This window comes from Neofelis nebulosa, chromosome 2 (genome assembly GCF_028018385.1).
Source record: "Neofelis nebulosa isolate mNeoNeb1 chromosome 2, mNeoNeb1.pri, whole genome shotgun sequence".
Lineage (NCBI taxonomy): Eukaryota > Metazoa > Chordata > Mammalia > Carnivora > Felidae > Neofelis > Neofelis nebulosa.
The window spans coordinates 38,721,959-38,749,457 of NC_080783.1; the positions used below are offsets into that span (position 1 = coordinate 38,721,959).

General features: G+C 34.2%; 1 protein-coding gene across 3 annotated transcripts in view; it reads left to right on the plus strand.

Annotated features, from left to right (window-relative positions):
• PGAP1 (post-GPI attachment to proteins inositol deacylase 1) overlaps nucleotides 1–27,499 on the plus strand; it is a 105,375-nt gene that overhangs the window by 65,065 nt on the left and 12,811 nt on the right. For 2 of the 3 annotated variants that reach the window (XM_058710425.1, XM_058710432.1), the window contains 8 exons: nucleotides 3,665–3,758; nucleotides 5,572–5,662; nucleotides 6,448–6,645; nucleotides 7,719–7,854; nucleotides 9,087–9,137; nucleotides 9,613–9,800; nucleotides 11,730–11,834; nucleotides 13,092–20,891. In XM_058710425.1, coding sequence (XP_058566408.1) covers nucleotides 3,665–3,758; nucleotides 5,572–5,662; nucleotides 6,448–6,645; nucleotides 7,719–7,854; nucleotides 9,087–9,137; nucleotides 9,613–9,800; nucleotides 11,730–11,834; nucleotides 13,092–13,230 — 1,002 coding nt within the window. In that variant the 3' untranslated portion in view covers nucleotides 13,231–20,891. Of the gene's footprint in view, nucleotides 1–3,664; nucleotides 3,759–5,571; nucleotides 5,663–6,447; nucleotides 6,646–7,718; nucleotides 7,855–9,086; nucleotides 9,138–9,612; nucleotides 9,801–11,729; nucleotides 11,835–13,091; nucleotides 20,892–27,499 lie in introns of those variants that run through there. The other variant, XM_058710437.1, reaches the window with a different exon arrangement.

Here is a 27,499-nt window from a genome sequence, read left to right on the forward strand (position 1 = left end):
ATTAGACAGTTTTCCATAAAATTAATTTTTTTCCAGAAAAAGGAAATTATTTACATACTCTTTAGTCTACTCTAATGAAAGAGAGGACAAAAAATAAACCAGAAGTTACTTTCTCAACAGAATTATATAAATTAGTAAATCATTTTGGTGTAGGAATAAAGTCTAATGTTGCCAAATCTTTAGGTTTTAAGAGAAGCTGGAAGTCTGGATTTTTAGATTAAAAAATTTTTTAATTTTTTTAATCTTTATTTTTTAACATTTATTCATTTTTGAGACTGAAAGAGACAGAGCATGAGCAGGGGAGGGGCAGAGAGAGTGGGAGACATAGAATCTGAAGCAGGCTCCAGGCTCTGAGCTGTCAACACAGAATCTGACGTGGGGCTTGAGCTCACGGACCGTGAGATCATGACCCAGGCTGAAGTCAGACTCTTAACTGACTGAGCCACCCAGGTGCCCCATAATCTTTTTTTATTTTTGAGAGAGAGAGAGAGACAGAATGCAAGTGGGGGAGGAACAGAGAAAGAGAGGGAGACACAGAATCCAAAGGAGACTTCAAACTCTGAGCTGTCAGCACAGAGCCCAACATGGGGCTTGAACTCACGGAGAGGTAATGACCTAGCGGAAGTCAGATGCTTAACTGACTGAGCCACCCAGGGTGCCCCTTTTTAAAAATTTTTTTAATGTTGGCCTCTAATTTGAAATGTAAAGAAATACTGTGCCAAATACTAAACCAAATGAACCATGTCTACAATTTAAATATGATCCATGAAAGCCAATTTAGGATTGTTGGATTATATTTTATATGAGCTATATCTGTGGCCCAGTATAATACTTAATACTCAACAATGACAGTCACTACAAAGAACTGTTATATTCAGAATACTATATAAGAAGTCTTAGATTTCCAAAGATAGTGAAGAGCATTAAAGGTTAATAATAACAGCTAATATTTTCTGATCCACCTATGTATGCCAGTTACTATTCCAAATACTTCATACAGATGAACACATTTAAGCCTCAAACTCCTTGTGAGATAAGTGGTTTATCTCCATTTTACTAATAAAGACAGAGAAAAAGAGGGGTAAAGTAACTTGCCCAAGGATACAGCACTAGTGAGAGGCAGAGCTATAGTCTAAACCCAGGAGTCTGACTCTAAGGCTGAATGCTGCTTAACTTTCCTTCTATGCTATTGATAATTAAAGAATGCTAGGGGCGCCTGGGTGGCTCCGTCGGTTAAGCGTCCGACTTCAGCTCAGGTCACGATCTCACGGTCCTTGAGTTCGAGCCCCGCGTCGGGCTCTGGGCTGATGATGGCCCAGAGCCTGGAGCCTGCTTCCGATTCTGTGTCTCCCTCTCTCTCTGACCCTTCCCCGTTCATGGTCTGCCTCTGTCTCAAAAATAAATAAACGTTAAAAAAAAAAAAAAAAAAAAAGAATGCTATATATTTCCTAGCATGTCATTAGCAGGCATTGAGTATCACTTAGTAATAGAAAAATGACCTTTTCCCCTTTGCTCAACTCCTCTCCTTCCACTCAAAGCTATAATTGTAAATTATGAGTATAGGCAGTAAGTGGGGTTTTATTTTTGAGTCTTTCTAATCTTAACTTGGAAATCCATGAAGGAGATTCAGGGAGACCTTGAGCTTCTTGAAATTTTACATGCCACTTTGTGTAAACATGCATTTCCATGGCTTTCATCAGATTGCCAGGAGAGTCTGTACATTTTTTTTTTTTTAATACGGTGGTTGGAGAACATGCTTTAAGGTAAATTTCTTTTAAAACTTCAACATTAAAAGGTGCTTACAGAGAATAATAAATCTTTTTTATGCTGAAAAAATAAAACTTTAACATTAAAAGAATTTAACACTTTCTTTTTGTTGTATTTATATATTTTTATAGAAATTAGATTAGCTGATAGAATGTCTTGAGGCACTAACATAATGGTTATGAATTTAGTCTCTGAGTTAAATCCCATTCCACACAATTTCCAAAGACACTAAAGGACCTAAAAGCCTTATACAGGCATACCTCAGAAAAAGGGTCCATGGAGCATTAGTGTTATTTTGGTAGATGCAAGCAAAAGATTAGGAGTGAGTAGATAAAGAGGAGAGATAGTACATCAAGCTCTTGAGAAGTTTAGCAACGAGAGGGAAGAAAAAGGCAGTAACTAGAGAGAGAAGGGGAGTAGAGTGAAGGGAAGGTGTTGTCACTGTTCTGAGGGTGAGACTTGAATTTGTTAAATGTCAGTGGCTAAGTGAGTAAATGAATACCCTGGAATTCCCTTGCCTCATCTGTCCTTAAAACTCCAGGACTTTGAAGTTAAAGCACCTAATGATACTGAAGTGTTAAATTGTTAATGAGATTACAGCAAAGTCACTACATTGTAAACTCCTTAGTGCTCACCCTTATATTCCCAGTGCCAAGCACATTGAGTGCAGTACATTGATGGAACACTTTCTAAATTGGGAAAGACCAAATAAATTAGATTTTCATAGTCATTTATGAATAATTTTTGACTTTAGTTCCATTTACATAAAAACAGCTCATCCCTCCCTTCCCCCCTTAAACAGCTCCCTATTTAAGAAATATTAATAGGCTTATACTTGGAGTTGTGAGTTAAGTTCCACCACAATAATGCAAATATTATAATAAAGCAAGTCAAATGACATAAAAGTACATATAAAAGTTATGGTTACACTATACTGCAGCCCATTAAGTGTGTAATGGTATTATGTCTAAAAAAACTATGCATACCTTAATTTTTAAATCTTTATTGCTGCTAAAAAGTGCTAACCATTATTTGAGCTTTCCATGAGTCGTCATTAATCATCATACATCATTATAACAAGCATAATAATGAAAAAGTTTGAGATATTGTGAGAATTATCAAAAGTGACAGACACCAAGTGAGCAAATTCTGTTGGAAAAATGGTACCAGTAAACTTCCTCAGTGTCAGTTGCCACAAACCTCCAATTTGTAAGAAAAAAAACAAAACACAAACACAATTATCTGCAAAGTACAATGAAGCAAAACAATAAAATGAGGTATGCCTATAATAGCTAATATTTTTTGATAGCTTTTCATGTTTAAGTTAATATTCTAAATGCTTTCCACAAATGAACATCTTTAAACCTGAAAACACCTATAAGGTAAGTACTGCTGTTGCCTCCATTTTACTGATGAGAACATTGAGTTAACAAGTAATTTGCTTGTCTTTTATGTTTTTAATTGTGCAAGTTACTTGGGCTCCCTGTGCCTGAATTTCTTCATTTGTAAAACAGGGATAAGAATTACCTCAAAGGATTTTTGGGAGGAGAACATGAGATAATGCATATAAAATGTTTAGTATCAAACCTGAAACATATTAAATACATGCTCACCAAATGTACCTTGTAAGAAAACTTTGTAACATACATATGCTGGTTAATTGTATATATTTTTGTTACACCTTTATGAAAAAATCTGATAACATGTTTCTAGCATGCTGTATATTCTTAACATTTATTTTACTTAGAGTTTTGGTATCCATTACTGGAAGTATACCTCTGTGGCAATGTCAGGAAAGATAAAAAGTGAAGAAAGACATTTTTATTTCATGTGAAAGTACATTTATTTCATTAACACGAATATTCAAAAGTTGCCTTTTGATTTGCCTGTTTTCTAGGTAGTTAGATTTCATGGTGGAGCTCTTCCTGCTTATGTTACATCTAGTATCCTTCTTGCTTATGGAGGACAGTTATACTCTCTTTTCTCAACAGGTAAGAATGTTTCTATTCCTCCTCTCTCCCTTTCTTCTTTAGTGCTTCATTTCTACTTAATTTATCTGTCGTGTGGTTAAGGAATACCTCAATTTCTTGAAAATTTATGACCTATCTCTTAAGTTTACAAGGGTTTGAGATCCTCTAGTTTTAGGAAATACCCAAGAAGATTCCTTACTGGGCTTTTCCAGTAAGGAAAAGATACTTTTGTGTCTGAAGTTTTTTCCTCTCTTCTGAGGATGTCTTAACAGGTGGAGTCTCACTGATGGGGATTTTGTTCTTCATTCCATTCCTGGTGCCTAACATAGTGTCAAGCACATAGTAGGCATTCAGCATATTATTTGGGCTGTTATCAGCTGTATCAGTTAGGTTCTGGCACACTGAATGGAATAATTGAGAGTTAATCTTAATAAAGGGACTATTTGAAAGGTATGTGATGCGTTAGGGGAAACCAACAAGAAATGATAAAATGCCAGATTAGCAGCAGATCCATCTGATACTCCTCAGGACTAGGGCAAGAGAGGGAGCAAGCCTAGAGAGAGCTATACGAGAGGGCAGCATTACTGCAGCTCCAGCCACTGTCAGCAGGGAGAAAGATGGGGAAGTAAATACACTAACCTTATTTCCTCTTATCTTCCAGTGCCTATCATTCACTGAACCGAAGTCAGCCTCCCAGAATTCAGAGCAAAGTAAAGGGTGGCGATGGAATGGATCTGGAGAGGCAAATACAGAATAGACACTACATTGCACAAAACCTTCCCTAGTCTATTGCAATTAGAATAGTTTCCCAGGAGCCCACTTTGTAAGGCCCTCACACACTTGTTGGGCTTGGATAGTAAGAGATAGGAAGAGAGTAGGACCAAAATACGTAAAAGCTGTCCAGAAATAACCTTTACCATTTCCATCTTGCCAAATCCTTCTCCAGCTACTCATTCCCTTTCAGCAACTTACAATTTCAAGTCTACCTTTAGTATTCATTTTAACCTTCATACACTGTTGTTGGGAATGTAAAATGGTATAGGTGCTTTGGAGAGTAGTCTGGCAGTTACAGTATGACTCAGGAACTGTACTCCTAGTTACACGAAAAATATAAACATACACCCATACTAAACTTGTACATACATGTTCACAGGAGCACTGTTAATAATATCCAAAAAGTGGAAACAACCCAAATATCTATCAGCTGATAAATGGATAAATAAAATGTGCTGATAGGTGCTACAACATGGATGAATCTTGGAAACATGCCAAGTGAAATCCCATCATAAAGGACCACATATTACATGGTTTCATTTATATGAAATGTTCAGAATAGGCCAGTCTATAAAGACAGAAAAGATATTAGTTGTTGCCTGGGAATAAGGAGACATTGGAGGTGACAGTTAAGGGAACAAAGTTTGTTTTGGGAGTAATGAAAATATTCTAAGACTGATTGTGGTGAAGAAGGCATATCTGTGAATGCTTAAAACCACTGAATTGCATATATTTTGAATGAATTGTGTAGTATAAGAATCATATCTCTATAGAGTTGTTGTTTTTTTTAAATCACCTTTGGAGCTTTGTGAAAATACAAATGGTGAAACCCAGCTTTGGCTTCCTGAAGCTGTTTAACAAGTGATTGTGTCCTCTTGTATGAGATATGTTGAATTACAGTGATTTTTAATCTTTTGAAGATAGTGTCTTTGATAGTAATGACCCTTGCTTTGTAACAAGAAATATATTGCTCTTACAGGTAATGCAGTCAGTGTATGATAGTCTATACTTAATCACTATGAATTCTTTACTACATATAATTTTTTTTTTTAATCACCAGGTCATTGCTTAGAATATGCTACTATGTTGGATAAACAAGCCAAGCCATATAAAGTTGATCCTTTTGTACTTATGATTAAGTTTCTGTTGGGGTAAGTTTTATTATCTGTGAAAATGATTTTAATTGTTTTATATATATAAAACATGTTTGGCCCCATAACATAATATAAATTTTCATAAAAATATGTTTTATTAAATGAGGTTTTTCTCTTAGGCAGAGACCTAATTGGTATATCAACATTTACTTTAATACTATAACCAATTAAAAGGTTTTAAAATTATATATATATATATATATATATCAATTGTAGAAACTTAGTCTGTAAATATACCAGACTTTTAACATTTGCAAATGGATGTACATGGTCCATGATCTCCTGAGTATCCCAGATTCATGAACACAAACCATTATAGAGTATTGATGAAATGATGTCTCGGATCACTTTTTCTTCCCATACAAGTATATTTTGGATCTCTCTACCACACGTAACATTCCTTTTTTAATTTATTCACATTTTGTGGGTTTTCTGGTTAAGAACCAATATACTTAGATCTCTTTTCTTCTGTCATGACAATTGTTGGTTTTCTAACCTAAAAAAAAAATCACTTGTTACTTCATTACAATGATCAATAGAGAGCAGTGGAGTTATATTGAGACTCAGGATTCAGATCCTTGAAGATCAGTAGACTTACTTGGAAGATAAATGACTTTTTCTCTACAAGGAATTGAAATGTGTTTTTCAGTATAATTATGAATTGAGTATCATTGAACTTTGGGGACTGTAATAAATGGTCAAACACCTCAGATATTAAATATTTGAAAGTTGTTGATTTTTTTTTTTTTTTGCTTTTATTGTATGTTTTCTTCTATCCACAGATATAAATGGTTTAAGGAATTATGGGATGTGTTATTGTTGCCAGAATTAGATGCCATCGTTTTAACTAGTCAGAGTATGTGTTTCCCCCTTGTATCCTTGGTTCTCTTTCTGTTTGGAACATGTACTGCCTACTGGGGTGGTCTACTTTCTTCTACATCTGTGAAACTCCTTTCTTCATTGTGGCTAGCTTTGAAAAGGTAAAGAATGACCAAAAGCTTTCTCATTGCTCTTAAGGAAAAAATTATATTTTGATAAGGATCCTCAATATTAATTTGCTTTCACTAAACTGTAATTTCTAAGGAAAGATGTATGACTAGAAAAACATGGATTAATGTTCAAAGCTATATCTAAATAAAACTTTTGTTAAAAATATATTATCGCAAGATAAATGCTATATTTGAGTTAGACCTTAATGCCAAGAGTTAATCAAAAAAGTTTGACAGAGGGATGTTGTGCTGGCTCAATTGGTAGAGTGTGTAACTCTTCAGCTTGGGGTCACGAATTAGAGCCACATATTGTGGGTTGACATTACTTAAAAAAAAATATTGACAGATTACAGAAGTAGTTTTAATGTTTATGGCTGTAAATCTTTCCAAGGAAGAAGTGTTTCTCTGGCAGTGCTTTTATATGCTAACTTTCAGTCAAACCTGGGGGCAATAGATTCCAGTCAAGATACTTAAGATCAGATTAGGTGAAATGCATAAAAATTCCAAAAACATTGCCTAGAGTTTTATTACAGGCCCATAGACAAAGTTTGAAGTTACTGGTAGGCTTTTCTGATAAACCACTGACCTAGTTTCCATTGCCACTGCTCTTCACCAGACATATTATATGATTTACTGTCACAGAGGGGATTATGGTCTGCCTTCTTCCTTCACCCTTCTGAGATGCTTCAGACACTACTAGCATCACATTGTCTGAGTGATCTCAAGACTTTAAGAAATAGAAAACTGTTTTTCCTCTTAATCAAGATCAGAAATACATGGCAGAGAGCCTATTATTAATGATTATTTGTAGCAACGTTTTTTTCTTAGTATCAGCCATAGTGTATCTAAGTGAAAGAGGAGCTATCACAGTGTATTACAGAATTTACAATCAAATATGTGTCATCCCTTGCCTTTATGAAAAAACATTTTACTGCTTACCTTATGGTACTTGCATATTAATAAGCAGGAGAGCCTGGCGGAGTACTGAATTGTTTTCTTCTTATATGTGACCATGTAAGTAGCTGTTAATATACTTGTAAAAGCTTTATTCTTATTTTTTCCAGGCCCCCCGAACTTCCTAAAGATATCAAGATGATATCACTAGACTTGCCCTTTTTGACCACTGTTTTGATCATAGTTAGTTGGACAACTTGTGGAGCATTTGCCATACTTCTTACTTATCTTTATTATGTGTATAAGGTATGTCACATCACTGAAGTCAGAATGGCTGGGCTTTGGGTCAGGCAGGCATAGAATTTCCTTTGGTGTTGTTAACAAAAATTTTAATTACAGCTGTAGTAACCTTCTATTCTCTAACAGGCTTAAGTGTAAAAGGCTTTTTTAAACATCTTAGTTATTTAAAATACGTAGTTCACTGTAAAGCTGAAATTATTAATCTGAGTTTGGTTAGTATATTTAAAAAAAAGGGGAAGAAGATGTAACCTGTTTCACATTGCTTCTTGCTCTTACAAGTAATGTTAGCTTTTTAAAAAATATTTTACTAGAGCAGTTTTTATTCACACCTCTTTAAACACGGGTAGTAAACAAAAAATTATGGCAGTGGGATCAAGCTTTCAAATGTACTGAGATAATGTAGAATGTTAACAGATGTTGCTGGAGAATCAGAAGACAAGGATAAAATAGTCTGATAATTTTACTGGGAAACCAAAAAACACTTCCAAGAAGGCTGACAGCTTTGCAGGAAAATCTAGGTTATACAACTGCATACTCTCCACATGAGGCTTATGTAGAGACGGTTGATAACAGAATGGATCATCTTTTTTTTCCTTTTTTAAACAAAGTTGACTTATGTCTGTTTTTAACACTAATACAATTTATTTTCAGTTTTCCAAAGGAATTTTGTCTATCAGAAAAATCTGTTTACTGCTTTGATTTATAAATATGATATTTCTAGCTTTTCAAATTGGATGTTGCAAATAATTGATCCAGTAAGCAAAATTTTCTCAAATACTTAGCTTAAGCAAACATAGCAAATTAAAAGATTTTCTCAGGTTCTTATAAACATTTCACCAAGTTCAGATTTTCAGTGATGTGGAATGTGTGAAACATGTTAAATTCCTTATGCTACAATGAAGATAATCAAATATTTTACTCACAGGACATGAAGCTTCTAGAGCAAAGCATTATTCAAATATAGTCTCACAGAATATAGGAGGTATAACAATATATCCTGGCCCTATCATACTCTGAAAGTTTGTTCTTATTTTTTTTTCTCTTTTTTAATCCATGATAGCAAGTATGTGTAGTTATTATTTACCTTTTCTGAAAGACTGTTTGTAAATGTTTAAGTGTGTTTTTAGTTTTCTAGATTTCTTTAAATTTCAGATTATAATACTTCTCAATTGTAATAAAAATGGTTGTTTTTTGTTTCAAAATAAAAGTGAAATTAAACAGTTTTTTCTTTTTCTTAGATTGTTCATCTGCAAGCCAGCCTAGCAACTTTTAAAAATAGCCAGACTGTGGTAAGTTTTATTTTCAAAGCTCTACATCACTTTAATATAAAAGAACATGAGGGAATAAAAAAATTGTTTTGTGTTTTTTTTTAAGTTAGGATTTTACAGTGTTTAAAAAAAGATGTCATGAATTTAAATAATTTTAAGATAAGTGAACCTAGAAATTAGATTGTCTAATTTTAAATTGATCTTTGTCAGTAAATGTCATTTTTATTGTTACAAATTATCTTTTAAATTTTAAGTAATTACTTAGAAGATACATTCTCAGCAGTGGAAATAGCAAGTCAAAGGAACAAAAGTTTTATAATGATAACCACTTTAGATTACTTTTGAGCAAGGTAATTTATACTTTGAGCAAAGTATTTTATATCAGTTTGGTAATAGATGTGTTTATTTAGCTGTTAAATAATGGAGTGATTCTAAGTAAAATAATAAACTTAAATTTTATGCAATACCTTAGTATTTTTACTTTATTGCTTTGTAGAATCTCAAACACTCTAGAAGAAATGAAAAAAAATCAAATCACCATAAAGACTCTACAGTACACTATCTTCATTTATCTGCCAATGATGCTGAAGATAGTCTTCGTATGCACAATACTGTGATTAACTTATTAACATGGATTGTATTACTCAGCATGCCATCTTTAATTTACTGGTTAAAGAATCTCAGGTGCGTTTTATTTATATAATTATAATTTATGTGGTTAAAACAATAAATGTCTGTAAGTAGAGACTTGCCAGATTCCTAACGATCCATCAAACGTCCTCAAGAACAGGAAGCTATATATCACCTGAAATTTATTTTCAATACAATTACATTTTTTTCCCTTACTGTGAGAATATAAACTTCCTCAAAATCTGCCCAAAAGAGGGAATTGTGTTTTATTTATTTTACCTTTAACCTTCTGTGAGTTTAGACATATGTGAAAATGTGCTTTGCTTTGCTGACCCAAGGTATTCATAATGCTAGTGCTTTAAGTATTTTTCAATTCATGATCAGTTTTATGTTTCCTTAAATTGGGGAAGAAGAAAATGCTTACATTTAAAAATATTGGAAATAATGAAAAAAAAAAAAGTGTACTTTTCTAATGAGCACCAAACATTAAACTAAAATAAATGACCATCGTTTGCCTTGCCACATGGTAACTATTCTAGGTTAAATCAGAGTCTGAGATGCCTTCTAAGATTGTTTCTAGAATATTTAGTTATAATTTGTTTTTGAAAAATAGGCCACATCATCCAATAATTGAACTTCTACTCAATATAGTTTTTAGAAACAATATAAACATTTCAAATTATCTAAATACTGAAAGTATATTTTTTGAAAAGTCAAAGTTTGATAAATCAACAGGTTACCAGATGTTAATATTCTTCCTTTGTCCCTAATTTTAGTCAAGATCCAGAGTTTTTTGTTCAAAGGTTTGGGGAGAAAATTATTTGAGGAGCATAAATTTATGATTCTAAAAGGCTATAGATGTCTCACTGTCAGTAAATGCCAGAAATGAGAATTTAGATTTAAAAGAAAATAAGAGACAATTTATATAAATCTTCATTTTTTTCATCTTTTTTATAAACTAGAGCAGCCTTAATATATTTTGAATAACTTGTTTTATAAAAACATTATTTCTGTATGACCTTTCAGATATACATGTACCTATTATTAAATTTTTTTAAGTTCATTTATTTTGAGAGAGACGGAGTGAGTGAGCAGGGGAGGGGCAGAGAGAGAGGGAGAGAGAGATCCCAAGCAGGCTTCGCACTGTCAGTGCAGAGTCCAGAGTGGGGCTCAAACTTAGGAACTGCGAGATCATGATCTGACTGAAACCAAGTCAACGCTCAACCTACTGAATCACCCAGGTGCCCCTATACCTATTATTAAAAAAGTGCTGAGGTGCGTGGGTGGCTCAGTCGGTTGAGCTCAGGTCATGATCTCACTGCTCGTGGGATCAAGCCCTGTATTGGGCTCCATGCTGCCAGTGTAGAGCCTGCTTGGGACGGACTCTGTCTCTCTCTCTCTCTCTCTCTCTCTCTCTCTGCCCCTCCCCTTCACATGTACACACTCTCAAATAAACTTTATAAAAATAAAAGGAAGTGCTCCCATATTGGATATTTTCATTTCCCTTAGTAGTTTCTGAACATAATTCTCAATATAAAACCTTAGGTATAAAGATGATCTATAGCAAAAATTATCAAAAATTTCATGAGCTGTTTAGAGCTCTCATATCAATGCAGTATTCTGAAATTTAATTAATTTGTTTGATTCTGATAATTTAAAATGATTGGCTCAGTCGGTTAAGCAGCCGACTTCGGCTCAGGTCGTGGGGTGCCTGGGTGGCTCAGTCAGTTAAGCGTCCCAACTACAGCTCAGGTCACGATCTCGCGGTCTGTGAGTTCGAGCCCTGCGTCGGGCTCTGGGCTGATGGCTCAGAGCCTGGAGCCTGCTTCCGATTCTGTGTCTCCCTCTCTCTCTGCCCCTCCCCCGTTCATGGTCTGTCTCTCTCTGTCTCAAAAATAAATAAACGTTAAAAAAAAAAATTAAAAAAATAAAATGATTGAGTATACTTTGTTGATTTGTTTTTGTTTTTTCTCTTTGATGTAGGTATTACTTTAAACTTAGTCCTGATCCGTGTAAACCTTTGGCATTTATCCTTATTCCAACTATGGCAATTCTTGGAAATACTCACACCGTTTCAATAAAATCCAGGTATAGTAGTTCAATCTTCCTTTTTCTTACATCTCTTCCTAGTCTTTATCACTCTTTCTTTGATGCCTGAAACATGTTCTTTATTTCTAATTATTTTGACTGTTCCTAAAGTTAAAGCTATAACTGTAGAGTAATTATGGTTTGTATGCAGATGTAGTTTATATGCAAGTACTATATTTGTTTTCTTAATTATCAGGTTTACTTGTTAGGATATAATGATTTTTTTTTAATTTAGCCCTTAAAATATATGATGTCTAATAAGATTTGTTTCCAAAAAGTACGGAAGGAGGGCCACCTGGGTGGCTCAGTCAGTTGAGTGACTTAGTCTTGATTTTGGCACAATCATGATCTCACCGGTTCAAACCCCACGTCAGGCTCCGCACTGACAGCATGGAGACGGCTTGGGATTCTCCCTTGTTCCTTCTCTCTTTACTCCTCCTATGCTCACTCTCTCTCTTAAAATAAATAAATAAACAAACAAACAAACAAACTTAAAAAAAGTACAGAAGGAGTGAAGTGGATAGGATTATAGGTGAAGTAAGGTTGGCCATCACTTGATACTTTTTGAAGTTGGGTGATGGGTACATGAGGTTCATTATACTATTAGTAGTTCACTAATACATATGTTTAAAGTTCTCCATAATAAAATTTGAGTTTTCATTGCCTGGTTGTTTGCTCTACGAGCCTGTTTTCAGTTGATCCTGGCAGATGTTTGTAGACATTGTAGAATAAGGCAGACCTGGGGTTTAAATCTTGGCCTGCCATTTAATAGCCCTATGTCCTTAGACAAATTTCTTTAACCCCTCCTATCCCAGTTTTTTGTTTTCAGAATAAAAAAGTAATAGTCTTTTCTGTATTTTTCTTTTAATAAGATTTGGTGTCATTTTAATACTGTTCCTGTTAGTAATTAAGGATCATTCCCTTTTTATTTGGTTGAGGCTTTTTGTTTTGTTTGCTATTACAAGTAGGGTTAAAATAAATATTTCTATAGGTATGTCTTAGTAAATATTATTTTTGTAAGGGTAAATTTTTAGAGGTAGAATTGGTGAATAAAAGTTCGGCTAGTATTTTTCTCTGGCTAAAATATAGCTTGTATTGATCTTTTTAAAAATTATGTATGGTTAAATTCATTATATGAAAAATTACTCCATCTAACACCATTTAGAATACTTTCTCAGAACTGTATAAAATATCAGCATATTCTGGTTTTGCCTACAATGTAGTTTGCATAATATATATTTCTCTGTCTCTTTACAGTAAATTGTTGAAGACTACTTCACAATTTCCACTTCCTCTGGCTGTTGGTGTAATTGCTTTTGGGTCAGCACACTTATACAGGGTTCCATGCTTTGTTTTCATTCCTCTTTTACTCCATGCGTTATGTAACTTTATGTAAGACTGGATTTAAGGAATGATAAGAATAATTTATATCATTAGAGTCAGTGTTAAGAGGGAATGCACACATCCATGAATGTGGATGACAAGATCCTTTGGAGAAGATAGGTCTATTTTTACAATATTGAAAATAGGAAATTAGTTTTATAATGCTTGAGGAAAATCGTTGAAGCATGGTTTAGTTTTATGGTATGGCATCTAAGTACTAGTCATTTTTTGAAAAATTAGTAAAAGGATATGGTGGCCACTGTTTTTGAGGACTTCTCTGCATAACAGCTATTCTGGTTGATTGGCCATACTGGGGATCTTCTAAACATTGAGTAAATGTAGCATTGCTTGTAATCTCAACTCAAGCATTCTGCTCATTTCATCAAACTTTCTTCTGAAAAGTAGATTGCTTTGTATTTGCTACAGCATGCATATTGAGAAATCAGTCTTAAAAGATTGATGAAATTCACATCTGTTTGGTTTCCCAAAAATGAAATAACCACAAAAGTCTTTGGTCAGTTTTTGGCAGCCACAGTGATCAAGGCATATCTTTTGTTTTCTTACATCTATGAAAATACAACTTTTAATTTTAAGGAGACATGTTTTCTTGGCAACCAATGCAAGATTAATTAACATAATTTAAACTCAAAATTCAATGAAATTTTCTTGCTGCTTTTCAAATGCAGATCTTATTTTGTACTCTTGGTAAACATCAGGAGACTATTAAAGAAATCTGTTGTTAAATTTAAAGAGAATCCTCCCAAATATTTACTTACTAGCATTGGAGCAGTACAGTTGTCCAGCATATGCCATTTTATTTAATTCATTGACCCCATGGTTGCCAAAAGTGCCTCAGATCATGGTGGATTGTTAACATAACTAAATTCCAGTGGTCAGAAAAAACTCCAGGTTTGCACAAGTTTTGTCTACTGTAGAGAAAAAGCACGATTAAGTGCTGTACCACATTTGATAAATAAAATTATACTATTAACGGAATAATCACTACTCCATTAATAGCGTAATGTATAAACAATATACTTAAATAGATTGGAGGTTTTAGCCACTAGTTTTAACAATGGAATCTTAATTTGCCAAGATGATTACTGTTTCACAGAAAAGAAAGTAATATTTCTTTCATTTCAGACTTAAGCTCACTTTTAACTACAAAAGAGTAGGTAATAGAGCTAAGTATTTTGCCTTAAGATAGAATAAACTCAGGCTGAGGTGTACTTGGCTCATGGAGCCTTTCCTTTAGATGCATATGCTCTACATAACCCAAAACCTTTTTAAGTAAAGCCCTTAACTCCCAGCAGTACCTGTGAACTTGTGTCTTTGTTAGTACCCAGGAATGTCCTAGAGTACCAGATTCTTTTTATCGGCTATTGCATCTGGATTCCATTACAGTCTCTTAGCTGTTACTGCCTGTGGAGGGTTACCTCACTTCTCTTCTCAGTTATTCCTCATGTCCTTGCTGTTTTGGCATCATTTGAGGGTTTCAGTGTCATCTGTGAGGGTTTGTAAATTTGTTTGATTCCGTTGTTTCTCCCAGCCTCATGCCTGTTGTTCAGTATTTATATTTTCACTTACGAAGATCATTGAAGGGAAGTGATAATCTCATAGTAAGACATGGCAAATATTTCAGGTTCTTGTTGATTTGAGAGAGGTAGCAAAGGGATAAAATGCAAAATGCTTGTTTGTTCAGTACCTGAAAGGAAAGATGTCCCATGGCATACCACATGTATATTTAAATAAGGACACATCTGCCTATGTTTTTCTGTTCATATACCCATAAGTTTATGTACATTGTATCTTTGTTTTTTTCACTGATGTATTTCAAGTTATAGGTTAATTGTGTCATTTATTTCTGAATTTAAACATGTTTATATACAGAAAGAACTTTAGAAAATTCATTAATTTGGATCTTCTATTGACAGCCATAATCATGGTGTTTATATGATATAAAGTCTTCTTGTTCAGTCAGGACCATTCATGACTAAAATATAACAAGCTTAAATTTCTCATTTGTGAGTAGGAGATTAGCTTTTTAAAGCAGCAGACTAGACATATTATATCTCACTAGACAATTTCCACGTAAGTGTAGTTATCAAGTCCTAAAGTCTTATTTATTCCAACAGAATATTTCATTTTAGGGCTATAAAAAGGATTCTAATTAAACATTTTATAAACAACAGGTTGGGTCTTTAGCCATTATGGGTACATATATATACAGATACACACATGCATGCACGCGCGCGCGCACACACACACACACACATTTTGACAGAGTCTTTATCAAATCCTGATGCACTTTAAACCCAAATAACTATCAGAGATGAGAAGGTAGGCTCTGTCTGAAGATTAGGGAAATTGATGTTTCTGTCACTTGAGAAAATGAAGGTCCTTTTGCCTCTCAATTATACATTGCTTCTATCATGCTTGCAGCTTATTTTATTAGCTAGTAAAACAGCACAGCTTTATTAGCACTTTTACTAAAAATGAAGTTGTTTATTGGCAGTTACAGTGTGTCCAATTTAGCAAACTTCTGAGCTCTAGTACTATAACATTTTTATTTAGAATTTGAGTTTTGAGTAAGTTTTGTGCTTATAAAAATTACTCTTAGACCCTATCATTGATAACTGCATCAAACATATAGACCGAACAGTAAAAATACTGAGTAATTTCAGTGTTTCTAAAGCCTCAGTTGGAGTTACTACTATTATAACTTGGAACTGATAATACAATAGAAAACATTAGCCTCTTTTTTCTGGATCTTTTGCCAGAAATTAAACAGGTTCTGCTAACTCTTCTTGGTTGTCACCAGAATGAAAATATTTAGAACAGTGGTCCTCAAAAACCATGTGTGCCTCGTTCACATTGATTTTGAGTCTCTTCAGTATATATAGATCATGTATTGATTAGTCGTTAATTTTTTTTCATATTTCGGTCAGATAAATTCACATGTATATAATGAATACCTTTTCTTGATTGAACTACACTACAATCTACATGATTATACAGTAGAAAAAAATAAAGAGCTATATACTAGGCCTAGTAAATTTGTTTGTTGTTGATTTTCCTATCACTCGTACAGATGGTACACGTTTCCACCACACACACACACACACACACACACACACACACACATACACACACACACATACTTAATAAAGGCAGATTATCTAATTTGTTCATTCTTTAGTTCTACACTTTTCTTAATGCTTCAGACTTGTCATTCATAACACAGTATATTTATATCACCTCACTGCTCATTAGCACCTCTTACACTAGTGGCCAGGGGAAATAAAAGGAGATAAAACTGATTTTCAGTTTAGTTCTAGAAAGCTGTAGGGAAAATGGGAGGAATTGATTCCTGAATCCCAGGATGATTAATTTGACCTGTATTTTCATCTTGGGCATTAGGTCTGAGTGTAACAGCTTGCTTATTAGGAGGTTTAGTGCAAAACTTTACATTGCTGCATTTGCAATTTTAGTAACCTATTATTAAAATCAGTTGGGAAAAAAATTTTTAGTGTGTTGCAACTTTTTATGATGAGGCATCTGTTGATTATTTTTCATCATTTTTTTTTCAGTGTTACTATCATAGGAAACTAGATACCTTGTGCAGTTTTTCAGGGGGAAGTCAATTTGGAGAGCATGACACACTTCCAGGAAGTAATAAAAGTATCTTTGTGTTATGCAGGGCACCTCGTGGTCTCAGATAGTGGAGCGTGCAACTCTTGATCTCAGGGTTGTGAGTTTGAGCCCCACATTGGGTGTGGAGATTACTTAAAAATAAAATCTTTAAAAAAAAAAAAAAAAGGATATCTTTATATTACTAAATTAGACCCTGACAGAAAGCTTCCTTGCCTCCCAACGTAAATGTAGAAGGTACTTTTATAAAACAGATGATTGGGAGCTGAAATTTCATCTCACTCTTGTTGAACAGAGGGGACAACATTACCAAGTCTGTAATGGACTTCTTTTTTTACATATTACTCAGCATTTTTTCACAGTAAGTTTCAACAGCCTGAGGAAATAGGAAGTCTGGGAGGCTATTTGTGTCCTTTACGTTTAATAATGATGATAATAGGAAAGAAAAGTCAGGCCAGTAATCCAAATCTGAATATGTGTACTGTAAATGCTCAAGAATTCACAATTTTGTGATAAGTTATATTATGAATATAGAAGACTGGATTTTGTATATTAATAACAGTTTTAGAACAGAATGAAGTTTGGAAATAGTGAGAATAGACTAACTTGTTATATTAATAGTATAAACGTAACAGTATACCTGAATCAATAATGTCTTTCAAAAGTTAGATGATATTCTAACGTACATCTTGATTACATTGTCTGTAGTTGAAGATTCTGAGTCAAGTACAGGACTTCCTAAAAGTGTTTGTTTTGGCATGTTACGCTGTCAAAAATGAGTATGGTTTGAAATGCCAAGTAACCAATTTCTGACGATTTTGTATAGAACTTGATATGTATGAGTCAGAATTATTCTGTAATGATTCTGTACCTTGTAACTTTGAACACTCGTAAAAAACAGTTAGTGTAAATTTGTTTGCATATTTGAATTTAATCTTAATTTAGGAAGTCTAAAAATTAGCCATTTTTGTAAAGTTCGTGTGCTATTTTTTAATGTTATTTTTGCTTTTAGTATTTGTATAGTAGTAATATTACTAGCACTAGTAAAAGATTTATAGACAAAGCATAGAACTATCAACTATTCAAAAGCCTAAATTATAGGCATATTTTGTATTTCATGTTGTACTTGTTTCATATTGGACTTTTTACATCCCTTTTACAGGAAAAAACACATTTGAATTTTTTTGAGCGTAAAACACTACATTGAAAAATATAACTATATTCGTATGGTTAGCAAAACATGCTTTGCCACCAAAGGCTAAATGAAACTGTAAAATACCTCCAGATATTTGTGCCAATGAATTTTTCTTAACATATTGGGGTTAAAGCAGAAATATTATTTTCAGTATTTTACATCTAGGACTTATATTAAATATGTAAATCTTCAAAACTTATATTCCATACTCTAATATTTCTTTGAAAACATGTAATGTGCCATAGTATATTCTATTTTATCTGATTTCTGGGATAATGTTCTCTGGTTTTAGTGGGTTTAAAAGTTATTTTACCCAGTAATGATCTTTTATTAATTAATTGAAGTAAGCATTTGAAGTAATCTTGCTTTATTTATCACAGATTCATTCTGTGTTGTAAAACTTCAAGTTTTGTTGTACAGATCATTTTTTGGTACAGGTGTCTCTTATTTATGTAACAGTGTTTACTGTGAAATTTGTTTTGTCTTCTGTGTATTTCCATTCCCTTTTTAAATCACATGTTTCAAAGGGGAAAATTATCTACTAGATCCTAACTTAGTCCAATGAGATAAACATTTCAAAACATATTTTAACAGAAAATATAAACAATCAATGGTGTTAATGCTGAAGTGTTAACATTCATGGGTGTTATATTCATGAGAGAAAAGTAGAAAAATGACAGACTCAAAAACATTTTTATCTGATTCGAATTCTTTAATTTCTTCCCTCTGGAAATTCTCAAAAGGAATTTCATTCCTTCATATTATAGTTTTTCCCATTGAATCATGTAATTGATTTAATCATTTATTGTTTCTCTGCCCAGTAATGCTGATGCAGTTTGCAAAAGTAGCCTTGGAAATAAAGAGGCAAGAGAAAACCAAATATTAAAATGTTTGACTGTGGTGACAGTTTATCCAATTATCTGGTGGTGACTGGATATTAGTAAAAAGATGATGTACAAGACCTAAAATTTCAGTTAACGTTGTTTTTTGGAATGAATTTTTCCTCTGTGTTAAATAATTTTATCCTAAGTAGGAAATACCTGTATTTTAATATAACTATGCTGTCTACAGAATTAAATATGTGTTTGTTGGAATATTGGTAGAAATAAACTCTTCCTCCACTATAGAGGGGGAAAAAACTTTCAATTTTTAGTGTATATAATTTATGAAATTGTATTGTGTATTTATATTTTTAAAAATATATAAATGACTTTAAACGTATTATTTTGAAGTAGTTGTATTACAGTTTCTTAAACTTACGTGACTAACTTGCTTACATAAATGCTTACATAAATGTAGCAACGTACCCACGAGAAAATAGACCAAAACTGGATGCGTATTATCACTGTGACCTTGAACTTTTAGTTGTTTGGGATAAAACAGACTGTGCCTTAAAATGATGAAAGAATGCCCTGCAGTTTTATAGCTATATTTTATTATGGGTCATCTTCTCAACCTGGCACCAAATTTTTTTCTTTGAAGTTGGTTAAGTAAAATTGTTAAAGTTTGACTAGCATTTCCTGTTTTGCTCTAGAAACCTTTAAGTTCCAGAGTTCTCATTTTGAATTAAAATTGACTTACATTTCATAGGTGTAGAAAGTAAGCTTGGCTAAAGTTTCTGAAAATAAATTTATTTTAGGAAAATGTGGTGGCACTTCTGTTTTGTATTTATTTACACATGGAAAAATTAATCTTCAAGTATATTTCTTTGTCTTTTTAATGAATAATCTATCAAAGACATGAAGACCTGTACTTATTTTTCCTCAGATTATTGAGGCTCATACTTGAATATTAGAGTTAGTTTACCCAATAACAATTTTTTAGTACTTAAACTCAGATTCATGCAGTATATTTTTAAATATTATTTTCCCCCTTTTCTCTTTTTCTTTTTCCTTCCTAATAATTATTTTTAAGATCTCAAGAAAGAACTGGCTCTAGGTGTTTTTGTTTTTATTTTTTAATGTAAAAACTTGGATTTTTACTGTGCTTATTTAAAATAATTTAAAATAATTTCTATTAAGACAAATTATTCCATTCAGAGGATATCATGGTCTCTGCTAAAAGATACCCCCATCTCTGTGTACTCAGAATTTGTTGTGTATTTTTCAGTTTCAATTTTGAATGTAAACTCAAACTCAACATATTTCTTCTTCCCATTTCGCCTTCACTATCTGCACCCAGAGACAAAAATCTAGGATTCTCTAAAAATAGGTAGAAAGAAAACATGTCTTTCCTTAGAACATGGTAAAATTGAGGTGAAAGTAGTTTGCCAAGGAAATGTAATAAAATACATGGCTGTCAACCTGCATCTGTGTTTATAGTATAGTTAAAAATTTATAAAGGACAAACTATGTATTATACTGAGATAGACTCAGTAATATTTTATTTGCAAATTGATACTTTTGTCCAGAAAATGCAGTGTATAGTAACAATACTTAGTGCAAAGGAATTTGTCCTATGGCATATACTGGAAAATGATTGTCACCTTGCAGATTTTTCCTTTTAAGCATGCCTGATCTTCTCCAGTGCTTTGTATAATATATGGTGTATGAAATACACAAATGTGATTTTGTGTGTATTTTTTAAATGATAATAAGTAACATTATTACATTTAACTGGTTGTAATTCACAAAAAGTGCTATTTATTATACTCTGTAGAGTGTTGTGTATGTTTTCATGTGTGTTTTGGCATTATGGTGTGGAGTTTAATGAATATTTGCCTTCAGTCTTTCCTCAGGTATTAATGTGTAGCAATTTTTGGTGCTTTCTTTTTAAATCTGTCATAATCTGGTGTTCTGAATGTTCAACAATAAATTTGGTGAACAAGGGCATGTGGTGCAGAGATTGTTTGCCAGTTCACATACTCCACAATACCATCTCAGGAGAAAATCCTTCAAGATTACTTCTTTACAGCACATCTGGATTTCAGAAATTTGAAGGCCTATGCATGGCACATAATGACACATTACAGGTAAATATTGGAAGCCAGATAAATTCTAAGATTTCCCAAGTTGGTATTTTGTAGCATTTGTATGGACATCTCATGGTTCATGTTCCATTTTTAAGGAATTGAACAGTTACAATCTCTCCCAAATACAGGTTTCTCACAAAGATCATGCTTTCAGCTTTTCTTATGCTAACTTGATATATGTTCTTAAGTGACCATTTTCTCAAATTACATGAAAATGAGAATGATCTAAACAGTTTGTAAACAGATTCCCAGGTCACCCTAACACTACTAAATTTGATCTGTAGGGAAGAAACCTGGGATTCTGTTTTGTGTCCCAAATAGTAATTCTTAAACTTTGCTCTAGTCAATAAAATTAACTTGCTAGGGCTCCTAGAAGCATCTAGAAAGACTGTCCTTAGGATTATAAGATGCCAAAAGAGACACTACATAATTTGAGAGTTTAGTATAGATTTAAACTTCACTAAGAATGGATGAGAGGAGTTAAAAATGAGGCAGGACATCTTTTGAGGGACAAGTGGTACACTCTCCCTCTGATGAGAAGAGTGTTTTCTAAACTCTTATAATCAGCATCTCTGCATATATCAACATTTACAAATCATCTGCACGTATTAACGTTGTATATGTTATTACTAAATAAACCCTGAAAAATAAATTTTTAAAAATGAAAAATATACAGCTAGAAGTTTTAATAGTTTCCCTTGGGCCTTTAAAGGATTATCTTTAAACCACCAAATGTAGAGGCCACTGGAGTATACAAAATGAAAGCTTCATAAATCATTCCCACTAGTTTTTCTCCCTTTTTTGAATAACCACTTCATCTTCACTCCCTTTCACTGCTGCATAGCAGTGAAAAATTTAATGGCTTTCAACAGCACCTGTTTGCACACAATTATCTAGGTCAGAAGTCTGAGTACAGACTGCCTGGGTTTTCTGCTCAGAATCAAACTTCTGAAACCATGGTATCAGCTGGGACTATCCAAGTTATCCTATCTGGTATATTCAGGTTGTTAGGGCTAAGGTTCCTCTTTTTTTGCTGGCTGTTGACAGAGTGCTGTTTTCTGAGCTCCCCAGTCTGCCTGCTATGTGGCCCTTCACAAAATGGCAATTTGCACCTTCAAGATGAGTAGAATTACTTTAACATTTTGAGTGTCTTCAACTTTCTCTCTGACCTTTAGACCCAGATGGAGAGGGCTCATGTGAATAGCTCAGATCCATTGCGGTAATTTCCCTTTTGATTCACTAGAGGCCAACCTTACATCTGCAGAATCCCATTTGCCACATAAGATAACATACTCCTATTCCCATCATACTCAACAAGTTCCATCCACACTCAAGGGGCATGGATGATAGAAGACGGGTGCACTAATAGATGAGAATCTTGGGGCCATTTTAGAAGTCTGCCTAGCATGCATATCAAGGAACAAAAGTCTTTTTCATAATTGCTATACTTAAGTAATATTTGATTCCATAGTTCTTTTTTTTATTTAAAAAGAAAAGTTCAGGGGCACCTGGGTGGCTCAGTCGGTTAGGTGTCTGAGTTTGGGTCAGGTCATGATCTCGTGATTCATGGATTCGAGCCCTGCGTCTGGCTCTGCTGACAGCTCAGAGCCTGAAGCCTGCTTCAGATTCTGTCTCCTTCTCTCTGTGCTCCTCCCTTGCTCATGCTCTGTCTCTCAATAAATAAATGTAAATAAATAAGTTCAATGTTCATTTTTGAGAGAGAGACAGTGTATGAGCAGGGGAGGGGCAGAGAAGAGAGGGAGACACAGAATCCAAAAAAGGCTCCAGGCTCCAAGCTGTCTGCACAGAGCCTGAGGCAGGGCTCGAACTCATGAACCAGGAGACCATGACCTGAGCCGAAGTCAGACATTCAACAGACTGAGCCACCCAGATGTCCCATAGTTCTTTTTGTTTGTTTATTCATTCTTGAGAGAGTGCGTGGGGGAGGGGCAGAGAGAGGGAGACAGAATCCAAAGCAGGCTCCAGGCTCTCTCTCCTCTTTCTGCCCCTCCTGTGCTCACATGCTCACTCTCTTTCTCTCTCTCTTTCAAAATAAATAAACAAACATACGTTTGAAAAGAAAGAAACTTGGTTTACGCCTTTTAGAAAAAAAACTATACAATCTAATTGAATTTTAAAATAGGAATGTGTAGCATTCACTACATTTAAAAATCTTTGTTGTAACTGGGGCACCTGAGTGGCTCAGCTGGTTGGGCATTGGACTCTTGATTTTGGCTCAGGTCATGATCTCACAGTTGGTGAGATTGAGACCCACATTGGGCTGTGCAGAGCCTGCTCAGAATTCTCTCTCCCCTCTCTTTGCCCCTCCCTCCTGCACACATGCTCGCTCTCAAAATAAACATTTAAAAAAAATCTTTGTTCTAACAAATATTTAAGTGGAATTAATAAAAAAAAATTAGTTATAAATCACAGATCCACAGAGTACTGTAAAAGGAAATGTGGTTGTTTTAGACAATGATCTCCAAACTTTGATTAAACACTGATATTAAAAGTTTTTGAACTTCCCCCGCCAAAATACTACTATACTAATATGTAAATAGAAAATTTAGAAGGACATTTTTAAATGTATTGCTACTTAAAGCTTTATAATATCAATAGCTAATATCTCAAGGCAGAAAATGTATTCATGGCAACAGTCAATATAAGTTGATTTTTTCAAACCTTGATTAAAGTAATTTTTTAATTTTTTAATTTATTTTTGAGAGAGAGAGACAGAGGGCGAGCAGGAGGAGGGGCAGAGAGAGAAGGAGACAGAATCCGAAGCAGGCTCTAAGCCCCACACTTCAACAAAGAGCCCGATGCAGGGCTCGAACCCATGAACTACAAGACCATGACCTGAGTCTAAGCTGGACGTTTAACCAGCTGAGCCACCCAAGTGCTCCTAAACCTTGATAATTTTAAATGAAAAGAGTAATTTTTTGTTGTACATGATATTAGTATCAGGTGTACAAGGTCATGATTTAATACTTCTGTGCATTATGAAATGGTCACCACAGTAAGTCTAATTACCATCTGTCACCATACAAATTTTTTACAATATTATTGACTATATCCACTGTGTTGTATATTACATCCTTATGTCTTATTTTATAACAGTAAGGTTATATCTCTTAATCTTCACCTATTTCGGCCATCCTCCCACCCCTCTCCCCACTGGCAACCATCAGTTTGTTCTCTGTATATGAATCTCTTTCTGTTTTGTTCATTTGGGTTTTTGGGTTTTTTGTGTGTTTGTTTGTTTGTTTGTTTTTAGATTCCATATATAAATGAAATCATAGGGTATTTGGCTTTCTCTGACTTACTTTATTCAACATAATGCCCTCTAGGTCCTTCCATGTTGTCACAAATGGCAAGATTTCATTCTTTTTATGGTTGAGTAATATTCCCTTGTGTGTATGTGCGTTTGTCTTTTTCTGACTTATTTAACATGATATCCTTCAGTTCCATCCATATTGTCACAAATAGCAAGATACCATTCTTTTTTATGGCTAATATTAAATATGCATATGTGTATATATCACATCTCCTTTATGCATTCATCTATCAATGTACATTTAGGCTACTTCCATATCCTGGCTATTGTAAGTAATGAACATAGGGGTGCATACTTTTTTTCAAATTAGTGGTTTTTTTTTTTTTTTAATATCTAGAAGTGGAATTGCTGGATCATATGGCAGTTCTATTTTTAATTTTTTTTTAGGAATCTCCATACTATCTTATATAATGAATGAACCAATTTGCATTCCTACCAAAAATGCAGAAAGGTTCCATTTACTCCATATCCTTACCAATACTTACTTCTTGTCTTTTGATAATAACCAGTCTGACAGGTATGAGGTGATATCTCATTGTGGTTTTAATTTACATTTTCCTGATGGTTAGTGGTATTGACCATCTTTATGTACCTGTTGGCAATCTGTATGTCTTCTTTGGAAAAAATGTCTATTCAGGTCCACTTCCCACTTCTTAGTTGGATTGTTTTTTGATACTGAGTTGTATGAGGTCTTTAAATATTTTGGATGTTAACTCCTTATTGAATATGTTATTTGCAAGCATCTCCTCCCATTCAGTAGGTTGCCTTTTCATTTTGTTGATAGTTTACTTCACTGTGCAAAAGGTAGTTCCATTTGTTTATTTTTGTCTTTGTGGTCCTTGCCTGAGGAGACAAATCCAAGAAAATATTTTTTTTTTTTTAATTTTTTTTAACGTTTATTTATTTTTGAGACAGAGAGAGACAGAGATTGAACGGGGGAGGGTCAGAGAGAGAGAGAGGGAGACACAGAATCTGAAACAGGCTCCAGGCTCTGAGCTGTCAGCACAGAGCCTAACGCGGGGCTCGAACTCACAAACCGCGAGATCATGACCTGAGCCAAAGTCGGACGCTTAACCGACTGAGCCACCGAGGCGCCCCCAAGAAAATATTTTTAAGACTGATGTCAGAGAGTTTACTACTCTATTTTCTTCAAGGAATTTCATGGTTTCAGATCTCACATTTAAGTCTTCAATTCATTTGAGCTTATTATTGTATGTGGTATAAGAAAGTGGTCAGATTTCATTCTTTTGCGTGGAGCTGTCTGGTTTTCCCCACCGTATGTTCTTGCCCTCTTTGTCATAGATGGGTTTATTTGGGGGCTTTTATTCTGTTCATTAATCTGTCATGTCTGTTTTTGTGCCAGTACCATACTGTTTTGATTACTATAGCTTTATAGTAGAGTTTGAAATCCAGGCATGTGATAACTCCAGCTTTGTTCTTTCTCAAGATTGTCTTGACTGTATGGTGTCTTTTGTAGAAAGGAGTAACCTTTTGTCAAGTCTTATTATTGTTTTTAATTCCTAATAAGCCTGATAAGAGGGTAGAAATGTTAGCACTGATATTTTCTTTTGTTGGTTTGTGTTCACATTCTAGTATCATCTTCAACTTTTTGTTGTAAGTAGTAATCTCTTAGAAGGAGTGTTTTTAAGCTCCTTATTTGTGATAGTTAAAAGCAGATACCATGATAAGTATTTAATAACATAATCCATGAATCCTTTAACTGGCTCACATACACTGCAATGTTATAAAATGTTTGAAGTGAATGAAGAAATTAAACAACTAGTAATGTGCCCTGTCACCTTCATCCGTGCTGTAGAATTCCTCGTCTTCTCCCAGCACATATCCCACACGCTTTCTATAATTTGCTCTGATAAAGTTTGTGAAGCCATTGTTAGCAATCCTTGTATAAAATGTCCCTATATTAATCTGTTAGATTAAAAACCTGAAAATGAATTTGGTTTTCCTCTCACATTCCACTGGGTTGTCTTGCACACCACTTAATGCACACAACCCCCTTTGGAGAAACTTAGTTTAGAATATATTTCGTAACCCTTTGAGGTTGTCTTTGGTAAGTTTTAATATCTATATTTATGTTCTCATGAAAGCAAAAATGAGATTTCTGGATCAGGAACAGACTATTCTTACTTAAAGCAGTATACACATTGGTTCCCCTTGCCCCATTCTTTCTCCTTCAGGGCAATGTGAGGAGAGCCAGGTTAATGCTGTACGTGCAAAAGGGTTTTTTTGTTTTGTTTTGTTTTTTGTTTTGTTTTGTTTTGAACCAGGGAGATGAACCCTGAAATTAGGAATCTGGAAGTTTATATAAGCTACACACTGCCTCCTTTCCCCTCCTGAGAGAAGAAAAGTCTTTGCTTCCAAATGTTTTACAATTCTGGAATGTAAACAAATTGCTTCAGGTTTTATCTCCCCGTAAAATGTAAACATGTGGCTATACCAAACAGGAGGCAAGGAGAAATGGAGCACTGAAGAGTAGATATTTCTGGGAAAAGGAGACATTATCTTTATAGCGTGTCTGTTTCTTTTGCTCAGGAAGCCAAATTATGTTGAAATATGGAAATATTCATGAAGCATTGTTGCCTTAATAGTCTTAGCGGGGTATGGAAATAATGCCTCACTCACTCCTGGCATTACTTTTAGGCACACTTAATGTCCAGATGAATTGAGTAGGACAACTTAAGTGTCATGACATATAATCCTCCAGTGGTGCTCTGTTGGGTACAGTAGGCAGGAAGGAAACTGGTGGAGCCAGCATTGAGGAGGTCTTCTAATACTGAAGCTTATAAGAATCTTTATTTTAAAAAAAAGATTCATGGTAAATATAGTATGCAGGATAGAAGGGAAATGGATGAGGCAAGGAGAGGGAGATCGTTTATGAGGCCACTATAAAATTTGGAATGCTAATGGGGCACCTGGCTGGCTCAGTGGGTAGAGCATACGGCTCTTGATATTGGGGTCGTGAGCTGAAGCCCCACGTTGGACGTAGAAATTACATAATAAAAAATATTAAAGTTAAAAACTTCTGGAATGCTACTAATAGTGGTCTAAACTGGGGTAGTAGCCAGAAAGGAGAGTGCACCAGTGTAGGATGATCATAAAGTGGTGGACTTTTT